Source organism: Salmo salar, chromosome ssa19 (assembly GCF_905237065.1).
Source record: "Salmo salar chromosome ssa19, Ssal_v3.1, whole genome shotgun sequence".
NCBI classification, from domain to species: domain Eukaryota; kingdom Metazoa; phylum Chordata; class Actinopteri; order Salmoniformes; family Salmonidae; genus Salmo; species Salmo salar.
Window position 1 is genome coordinate 54,601,448 of NC_059460.1, and position 10,445 is coordinate 54,611,892.

The 10,445-nt window shown below is 43.5% G+C and overlaps 1 protein-coding gene across 2 annotated transcripts; it reads left to right on the plus strand.

Moving 5' to 3' along the window:
* Positions 1 to 2,479: 2,479 nt before the first annotated feature.
* nfe2l1b (nfe2 like bZIP transcription factor 1b) lies at positions 2,480 to 10,292 on the plus strand. Of its 2 annotated transcripts, none has more exons than XM_014159122.2 (6): positions 2,480 to 2,737; positions 4,310 to 5,147; positions 5,821 to 6,042; positions 6,140 to 6,232; positions 6,389 to 6,547; positions 6,649 to 10,292. In XM_014159122.2, exons 2-6 carry the CDS (start codon positions 4,593 to 4,595, stop codon positions 8,029 to 8,031), a joined length of 2,412 nt encoding a protein of 803 aa, XP_014014597.1. In that variant the 5' UTR covers positions 2,480 to 2,737; positions 4,310 to 4,592; the 3' UTR covers positions 8,032 to 10,292. The 2 variants fall into 2 exon arrangements, with proteins under 2 accessions (XP_014014597.1, XP_014014598.1); XM_014159123.2 differs by lacking the exon at positions 2,480 to 2,737 and adding an exon at positions 2,774 to 3,572.
* The last annotated feature ends 153 nt before the right edge of the window (positions 10,293 to 10,445 follow it).

Genomic DNA, 10,445 nt, shown 5'->3' on the forward strand with positions numbered 1-10,445 from the left:
GGCCATTACATTCACAGAAAAGACTAAGAGAAATATGTATTCATAGTGTATTACAATGGCTTTACTGTATGTGCCACAAAATACAAAGAGCATGTATGCTCTCCAAAAATAGATATAATGACACATCATGATGCACTTGAGCAATGTCTGCAGGCCAAATTGAAGTTGATAACTGTGATAAAAATTATATTTTTCAACAACCCTTTGTCCACATCCTGGATATGTATCAATCCAATCTTAATTAAACTTTTAATAAATTGTCAAAAAAGGTTAATTAAACAGTGGATGTTTTGCATGCTTAAATGTGCTCTCTTGTCATCTGGTGGCATCCATCCATCATGATCACTCACAAAAATCCATTATCCTTTACTCAAATACCGATTTTGTCTCTGTGGAAATTAACTGGAGGTCTCTTTGAGTAACAAAACCTATGAAAGTATGATTTATCCCAAGAAACTTGAGATGGTGTGGTGATGAAGATTAGGTTATTCAACCAAGTTGGACACTCCTGGACTGCTCTTCCTGTTCTACTACCTCGCTGTTGGGTTAACCCCTACCTGTCACACCCTGATCTGTTTCACCTGTTTTTGTGCTTGTCTCCACCCCCCTCCAGGTGTCGCCATCTTCCACATTATCCCTAGTGTACTTATACCTGTGTTCTCTGTTTGTCTGTTGCCAGTTCGTATTGTTTTGTCTAGCCTACCAGCGTTTTTCCTGTGTTCCTGTCTTGCTCTAGTTCCTGTTTTCTAGCTATCCCGGTTTTTGACCATTCTGCTGCCCTGACCCTGAGCCTGCCTGCCGTTCTGTACCTTGTCACACCACCCTGGATTACTGACCGCTGCCTGCCCTGACCCTGAGCCTGCCTGCCGTTCTGTACCTTTCTGACTCTGCTCTGGACTCCTGACCGCTGCCTGCCCTGACCCTGAGCCTACCTGCCGTTCTGTACATTTCGGACTCTGCTCTGGACTACTAACCTCTGCCTGCCCTTGACCTGTCGTTTGCCTGCCCCCCTGTTTCTGTAATAAACTTTTGTTACTTCGAAACTGTCTGCATCTGGGTCTTCTCCTGAGCCTTGATACTACCAAAGGTATGTTATGCACTGACTGCCTCAGACTCTGAGTCTAAGTGTATCGCAGAACTTGGGATGGGGCACTCAGAGTGATAGTTGGACATGAGAGCAGGATACATGGCAGACACTGTAAAGACATACAGACAGTAGAGTTAGAAACATGTATTTATGTGTCACTCCACAATGATACAATAATACAAAATGCTGATTTTTTTCCCCCCTCATTAAAAACAATCATAGTCAAACATGTTACAGAAGTCATCTATATAGCATTACGACATCTGTGGTCACGTCTGGCTCAGTTGGTAGCGCATGGTGCTTGCATCACCAGGGTTGTTGGTTCAATTCTCACTGGGGACAGTAGGAGTTACTGACAGAACCATGATGACTGTTCATTCTCTTATAGCTCTATGCTCACTCTACCTAGTAGTACGTAAACTTTGTTTAAATTCCGCTGTCTGTATTATGTCTCTAAATGTTGTCTACCACTAGCAGCAACATACAGGTATCACCAAGTAAAATTCTGAGTTGTGTGTAAATGTACTTGACAAATAAATGGTGCTTCTGATTCAGATAATGGAAAACCTTAATTCTATTTCTAGGGGTAAACCTACCCTATGCAGATATACCATGGAATTATTAACACAGATTATAGGAACAAGTGTGTATTTAGCCCTATACACAAAAGCTCACACAAGAATTTGTCCCTATGACGTGGTCTCTGTGGGAATAGCTGATATAACGTGCAATGAATGAGCCATATGACTATGAGGGGCGTCAGGTAGCTTTGTCGTTCTGCCCCTGAACAAGGCAGTTAACCCACTGTTCCTAGGCTGTCATTGTAAATACGAATTTGTTCTTAACTAATTTGCCTAGTTAAATAAAGGTTCATTTAAAAAAAACATTGCCTATGACTTGAAGTGCATGTGAAGCTTTAACTACAAAAATGATACGTTTCAATCAAAAGTTAAATATTTCTGAGCAATTTATCAGCCATTCTTAAGAAGTTATGTTGGAAGTTGTATCTCTTATCTCCTGGATCATCCAGCAGTTTGGGGATTAAAATAAGAGGATGAAAATAATAGAAAGTAAAATAAAAATGTAAAGAAACAAACATGATATAAAACACATGCTGTTACACAGGCATAATATCCTAGGCATAATTGTGAAACCAGTTGTTCACTTTCTGTGTGAATTATTATATCATTAATAGGCCTAGCCCTATCCTATTTCTCAAACGATTTTGACGTTTAGCCCACAAAAATCGACTCATTGTATAGAAAGGGCTGATTGTTGTATTCAATTTCTATTTTAAATCTATAATATGACATGAAGTTGACTTTTTTTCAGTCTAACTAAAGTGAATCATTCATTTGTGAAGCCAGGGATTAAATTCTGTGATTTTCAATGCGGTTATGAAAACATGAGCCCTAGAATATTCTACGCATGCTCTGTGGGAAGCCTTGTTTTGGCGTCAGACGCGCTGCTGCTAGCTAGAAAATTGGAAATATTGCAAGTCATGGTGGGCCATTCAATGGGGGGAAAGGGTGGATAATGACTTTGGGTAATGCTTATAACACATATGAGAGAACTCTTCTGGATTCAGATAATGGTTATAGAAGTTGGCCGACTTGTGGGCATACAGGCAAATGTATAAAATCTTCACGCGTAAGTATAAAATAGGTTTTAGCTAGCTAGCCAACTAGCTTTGTTAGGTAGCTACAGAACGTTAGATTGCGTTAGCTTGTAGCTAATTGTGCTTGTGTTTTTTGACAAGCGACTTAAAGTTAGCAGAGGGATTATCTGCTTCTTGTGTCTACATTTATTTGAGTGGCAATACAAAACATTGTTTAAAATACATTGTAACCGTTATGTTAGCTAGCTAACTAACGTTACATTTTAGCAATTTCTCTTTCCCCGTTGCTGTCACATCAACATCCCGCCCCAATCTTTTCCCATTGGCAAAATTTGTGAGGATCCAATGTTGTGCTTGTACCCTTGTTTTGTTAATGGTTCACCAGCCTGTCTGTTGTCACTGCGCCACTTGTTGCTAGGGAGGTTGCTTGATAGCGGAAGTGAGCGCTATCAACACTTCCCACTGTAGTCTGGAGGATAAATACCGTTGGATGCTAGCTATGATTTTGTTAGGTTGCCAACTTTTAAACACCATTGATGTATATACTGATGCATCGTTTTTATTGCTATTAATTTAATGTTATTTTGTATACATCGGTAAACTGGCGATCTTGAAAAGAAAATGGATGAGAGGGAGACTGCAAGGGATGGGTGAGAGGGAGACAGCAAGGGATGGGTGAGAGGGAGACAGCAAGGGATGGGTGAGAGGGAGACTGCAAGGGATGGGTGAGAGGGAGACAGCTAGGGATGGGTGTCAGGAAGCGTAGCTACTGGAGGAGAACCCAAGAGACCCTCCCTCTTTCACCTTCACAACTATCTATTCCTGCACTGGCCTGGGTGATCCATTTCAGTTGTTCTGCATTGTCAGGTTGGCTTGTCTAATTGGTCTTCATCTTAAATTGGGGTTGAGGTACAGTGTGTCCTCTAGAGACAGTGGCCATTAAACCTTTCTGCGGGGACCCCAGTTCACAATTTTGTTGTAGTCATGAACTAGCTCCCCTGATTCACCTAGTCAAGGGTTTTATGATTAGTTGACATCTGGAATCAGGTGTGGGGTCTCCAGGGGGAGATTTAAAAACCACTGCTATAGAAAGTGGAGTTGTGATGGTTTGCTGCTAAGAAGTAGGGTTCTAATTGTTCTCTCCCATAGAAATGTGTGGAATGTGAGACGGTTTGTTATCTCATTTATTGCCTCTGCACTGGCAGTGCATATGAATGGTTTATGAGTTCAGTGTGCATTTTATTTGGCTATTCATGTTGGTTTTATCAGTGCATTTGGTCATCGTAAATCATGCGTGGCTGACAAGCCTGTTTGTTTCAACATATAAGGCCATACTCACATTTCATCTGGCCTGAACAATGTTTGATGCATTCTGCAGCTGTTATGACATATCATATTATTTTGACATTATGTAATGTAATCTTTTTTTTCTGTGACTAAGTGAAATTTGATGGTAGAACACAGGCTCAGGTTGACCTAAACTTATTTACTCAACAAGCTCATATTTTTTTTATCTTGTCATTACATTTTAAAGGCATCAACACCAAGAAAAGGAGGTTTAATTTGTCCTTGATCTCTCTCGCTCTCTCACTCTCTCTGTGCAGATATGGGAGGACTTACTAATGGGGAAGACCAAAACCTGACCGAGAAAACAGTTCAGCCTTTGACTGATATTGGACTCCCATACAAGACCACAGAAACCCTCTACATTCTATTCACATCTTAAGCAAACTCCAAAAGTCGCTCCTCACTTCTGTCATATCTGCAATTTTCATACTTTCATTCTTTATCAGTCTATCTCAATATCAACTATTGTGGAACTCTTTTAAGTTTTCCGTTGTTTCTATTTATTTTTTTTACTTTCACTTTTTGTTCCTTTGTAAAGAAATGCTTTACCTGAAAAAGTACTTCACAGAGGGCCTGATTCAGTTCACCATCCTCCTGAGTCTCATTGGGGTGCGTGTGGACCTGGACACCTACCTGAGCAATCAACTGCCCCCACTGCGTGAGATCATCCTAGGCCCCAGCTCGGCCTACACCCAGACGCAGTTCCACAACCTCCGCAACACGCTGGACGGGTATGGCATCCATCCCAAGAGTGTGGACCTCGACCAGTTCTTTACCACCCGCCGGCTGCTGAACCAGGTGCGCCAGCTAGATCGTCTGTCAGTGCCCAGTCCAGAACTGAGCACGTGGCTGGTGCACCGCGACCCTGAGACTGTGGTGTCCGCCGCCAGCCAGCCCAGCCCCAGCATCACCCTGGACAATGGGACCGGCCTGGAGGACGTGAACAACTCCGAAGCCCCGGCCATGAGGGGGGGCGGCGGAGCGCCTGAGTCCACCTACAATCTGAGTGGAGAGGACCGAACCCTGGGAGCTGTGGCCCCCGAGGACAGCCAGGAGCAGGGCAACAGGGAGGGCAACGCTGATCTCACCAAAGAGGTAAGAAAGCATGCAATGATCTCACCTCTACTCAGGATCACAAGACTAGGGCAAGCTGAGGCATGGCACGTCTATTGTAATGTACAGGGATATATTACTAGGAGCTTATTGTATTTAGCTGTCTATCAGAGACCCATGGTATGTCTGAACCTTGATAAAACACAATTGTAATCAAATGGAAGTTATTTCTGGCATTGTGTAATCTGCATTATTATAATGTCCTTTTTCCTACATTAGAATCATCTTTTCCCCTAATAGTCACAGGACCACCACTCAAGACGCAGTGTGGTTTTGGGCCAAACACTAAGCCATTGTTAAAGCTCTAGAATGAACAGAGTCTCCCACTGGAGTGGAATCACATGCTTTTATGGTAATTAAGTGGCTATGGTTGAATCAGTGGGCTTAGCTTCAAGTTATATGATCTGAAGTTTAAATCTTGTGTATATCGCCACGTGTTGACCTATCTGAGGATGAAAATATCAAAATGTAAAGCCAACCGTATCATAGCTGAAGCCATCTTTTGACTATTGCACCACAGTCAAGTAGTTCTCTCTCCTTGAAGTGCTTTTGATTTAGAATGAAGTTGTGTAAGACAAGATGGTGTACAACTCAATCAAGAGGGCTCTTTTCTTTGTAGTCCTGACATCTTTCTCATCTAACATGTCTTTTTCAGGACATTGATTTGATTGACATCCTGTGGCGACAGGATATCGACCTTGGCGCAGGACGGGAAGTGTTCAACTACAGCAGCCGCCAGAAGGAGAGCGAGGCGGAGAAGCCCAGCCCAGAGGAGAAGAAGGAAGGGACAGAGGCACAGGAGAGCTGGAGGAATGGAGTGAACCTTCAAGAGGCTCAGCCTGTGGATGGAGAGACAGGGGAGAGCATACCAGAGCAGGTAGCTAAGGGCACAGATTGTGTTTTTCATGATCCTGTGTCCACTGCAGTTGATAGTTAAGGGAGTGACCTCTGTGCTGTCTGCCCCTCCCCCTCAGCTCACAGGCCTTGGCTCTCAGACCTCACTGTCTCTGCAGGAATGCCTGAGGCTGCTTGAGGCCACCTTCCCTTTTGGAGAAGAATCTCCTGAGGTAAAGACATTTGCAAGCTGTCTCAGGAGACAGAAGTGTCTTCATTTAAATTAAGTTAAACAAACCATGATATTACAAAAGGAAGATTGCCTTTATGGTCTATTATAATCTCAACATGTTTGTGAGATAATTTTTAAGGTAAACATCTGTTATCAGTTTGTAGCCCCTGTAGTCACTGCTGAGCTTGCAGTGGCCAATGAAGAAGCTCCATCCACATCTCAGGGGCTGCCACTGCCTCCCCCGTTGCCCCAGCCTGTGCCCCAGTTGGACCTGGAGCAGCAGTGGCAAGACATCATGGCTATCATGGAACTACAGGTTTGTACACAAACCAGGGTGCTTTAATCACAACTGGTTCTCCCAATAAATATATTTTTTTGTTATTAGATGTTCTCTAACAAGGTTTTTTCTCTTTGAAGGAAATGGAGGTTAACAACACCTCTGAGAACTCCTTCCTCAGCACTACTTCCAACAGTGCCAATACCAGTGGCAGCATAACTGAGTCAGGCTCGGTTGAAAGCTTTGGACTTACTCGTTCCTCCACCCTTATCCACCAAGATGTCAGCCTTCACCAGGCCTCCCTCCCTAGCTGCAGCCAGGATTTCCCCACGCTTTTCAATCCAGAGATTGATGGCACTAGCACCCCACGCCCTCCCTTGCTTAGAATGTCCTCCAGCTCCAACTCCTCCAACGTCAACTCTACATTCGGAGCCACCAACCTGACTGGACTCTTTCTCCCACCACCTCTAAACAGCACCAACAATATCACTTCGACCCCAGTGTTGCCTGACCCCTTCAGCAGTCTGCTGGAGGAGTCTATGCTGGATGAGATCAGCCTGCTGGACCTGGCGATGGAGGAGGGCTTCAGCCAGGCCCAGGCCTCTCAGTTGGAGGATGAACTCGACTCAGACTCAGGCCTCTCCCTGGACTCCAGTCACAGCCCGGTCTCCCCGAGTAGCTCTGAGACCTCCTGCTCCTCTGCCGCCTCCTCCTCCTCCACCTCTGCCACCTTCTCAGAGGAAGGGGCTGTGGGATACAGCACTGACTCTGAGTCAGTCACCGTGGAACCAGAAGAAGGTGCTGTGGGGGGCTACCAACCTGAATTCAACAAGCTTTGCCGCATGAGCTATCACGACCCCTCCCAGTTCCATGGGCTCCCTCAGCTCGACAACATCAACCACAATCACACTTACAATTTACCACTGTCTTCCTCATTAGATGAACACCCAGAGCTACCGATTCCCACTGGCAAGAAAATGGGACGCGAGAAGCAGTCGAAGCTTCAGCCCCAACAGGACTTCCTGGACAAACAGTCGAGTCGCGACGAACGCCGGGCTCGGGCCATGAAGATCCCCTTCTCAAATGAGAAGATCATCAATCTGCCTGTGGAGGAGTTCAACGAGCTTCTGTCCAAGCACCACCTGAGCGAGGCCCAACTGGCCCTCGTTCGTGACATTCGTAGACGTGGCAAGAACAAGATGGCGGCCCAGAACTGCCGAAAGCGCAAGCTGGATACCATCATCAACCTGGAGCAAGGGGTGCACGACATGCGTCGTGACAAGGCGCGACTTCTGAAGGAGAAGATGGAGTTTATTCGCTCCATCCGTCAGATGAAGCAGAAAGTGCAAAGCCTCTACCAGGAAGTATTCACCCAGCTTCGGGATGAGGAGGGCCGGCCCTACCCCCCCAGCGAGTACTCGCTCCAGTACGGTGCCGACGGCAGCGTTCTGATCATGCCCCGCAACATGACAGATCAGCAGACCCGTAAGGCCGACAAGAAACAAAAGGACAAAAAGAAGTGAGGAGGAAGCTGCTGCCCTTTCTTTCATTTTGCTAAAATCACTAAGAACGATTTCTGCAGACGCAAGAGGTCTTTTTTTCTTTAAGAAGATTCTTGTGAAGAGATACATAGCATTGTTGACTACTCTTCCTGCATTAGGTTTTTTTTTCCCTTTTCTTTTTTGGTTCCTGCGTTTTCTCTGGAAAACGACATTGAAGCGGTTCTTCATTTGAGTACTGAATTTATTGTTTAGGTGGGGAAAAAGGGGTTGAAAGGATTCTCTGGATCCTATGGCACCAGCCCAGTGAAGAGGAAGTTGATAAATCATGTTATGAAGTGAAGGGACTGGTATCAAGTGAAGTGGAGTTGAAGAAAAACAAACATTTAGTCAACATGAAATGGGGTGTAAATTCCAGCCCATTGTTAGTCAGCGTCGAACAGATTGTTAAACCAGATTTCTTGCTTGGGCCTTGACGTAATTGGTGGAGTGTGTTTCTGGAGTAAGTAGAAGAGGAAAGCCAAGAGACACTTAAGATAAAAAGCAAGTCTATCATCTGGGATACCATTATCTTATACCGCCGATAATAACCAAGTTTGTATGGTTCACTTCACTTGTTTTCTAGGCAAATGTCTAGGTAGTCTTGACACTGCACTCATTCAAAATGTGTTTGTATTACAAACACCACCGTTTTTGATTGGCCAATGTCATTGACTTTGAGTCTCTGACATATAACTAGGACACTGGAACACAAAAAAAGAGAGGCTTGGAGAGTATTCTTGGGCTAGCCATGATGGTGGAGCATGACGAGTGTAGGAGATGGGATGCTGAGGAAGAAGGCACACACTGCATAACAAATGTACCAGCTTCTGTATATCTATACATAGCACTGTAATTTGTCCTTCTAAGGCTTGGCTGTATGCATCGTGCCGTGTCTCTGGCTATCCCTCTGCCGCAGGTTTAAGGATGAGCTCTTCTGGTTATTTTGTTTTAGTTTTCCACACTTTCTCATACTCTCCAGAATAAGATAGGTTAGAGGTCTTGCTTCATATCATCTTAGGTCTACTCCCTGCCCTTATTGCATCACACACCGTGTGTTGTGCTTGTAACCATGTTGAAGGACAGGGAAACTCACAATACTGATTTGTGATAGGCCATCTTTGCAGGAACTACTGCATGAACTGCAGCCCTGTGGAAGTGTCACCTGTTAATTACTAATCAAATGCACCCATCTTTACTGTCATTAACATTAGGTTGGTTGGTTTTCTTGTAAGGTGACAGAGATAAGCAGTTTATCTGTCCAGTAATTACAGAGTGGTAGCCTTTGAAAGAGTAACTTGGGAATGTTGTTGTCATTCTATTTGATAGTGACCTGAAGCAATGGACAAGATTCAGTTGATGAATAGCCTAGTTGTCAGCTGCAATAGTTTACGGATCATTCATTTGTGTCGTTTAGAAAAGTCAATCAATTGAATCGAACTGACAAGAAGAATGTGTGAAGTGAGCACCTTGTTTTCGAATGCCTTTGTTTCACAAGCACATTTTATACATTTGTTGGTTTTTCGAACAAAGGTTATTGGACTGTGTTCATTATGTTAGAAGTGCTATTATCTGAGCTTGTGTTTTTAGGGTCAAATTGTGTTTTAGCATGTACCCCTAACAAAAAAAGATAATTAGTATTCCATTTAATGCGGCAGAGATGGCTGTTTTAAAGAGAATGAGTACATTTGAGAGCCCCAGATCTACAGTAAAGGTTTGGAAAAGAACTAAGTTGCTGCAATGATGAGAATGACCTATGTTCTTATTCATCCACATAACTTTCATTGTTCTTGTCATCACTAACCTGAGAGGGGAGCCAAGTAAAATACATTGCTTTTAATCAAATGTTTCATGCAGTACTAATACTTTTAGCAGGAAATACATTTGGGGCGTCTCAAAACTTTAAATGAAAAGAAATGAGACAGCTGATAAGTTGTTAGTTCTTGCACTTGAGAAAACATTTGACATATTCAGACATGCAACGTTCACCTGCATTGCAACACAATGCTAAACCCACTAAGTTATTACTACTCTTAGCGCACTGCATTTGTTAGTCTTGTTTGTTCTGTAAATATTTAAATGTTTCATGTTTTGTCATTCTTTCTGTAGTTTGTGTGTTTTGCACAGCCTTCTCACCCCTGCTTTGGGTTTGGTTGTGCAGTTTCTTTGGTTTACTTTAAAATATTTGCTGGCAATCTGGGATTGTTATTTTATTGATTTAATAAAGTGTTTTTATTTTCATCTGACTGTGCATCATTTGTGTTATTAATAACAGGGTGAAATGTATACATAAAAGTATACTTTGGGGGGGAATAGGATGTCCGTTCATTAGGTTTTGTGAAGATACGTCAAGCCTTTATAAATGTAGCTATCCAACTATTTCCACAAACTTGTAGCTA

Bases quoted from the DNA above. Each gene is read 5' to 3' on its own strand.
- nfe2l1b (XM_014159122.2), top strand. From the start codon at position 4,593: ATGCTTTACCTGAAAAAGTACTTCACAGAGGGCCTGATTCAGTTCACC. The intron at 6,233-6,388 runs GTAAAGACATTT...ATCTGTTATCAG, and splicing joins TTGGAGAAGAATCTCCTGAG to TTTGTAGCCCCTGTAGTCAC. The intron at 6,548-6,648 runs GTTTGTACACAA...TTCTCTTTGAAG, and splicing joins TGGCTATCATGGAACTACAG to GAAATGGAGGTTAACAACAC.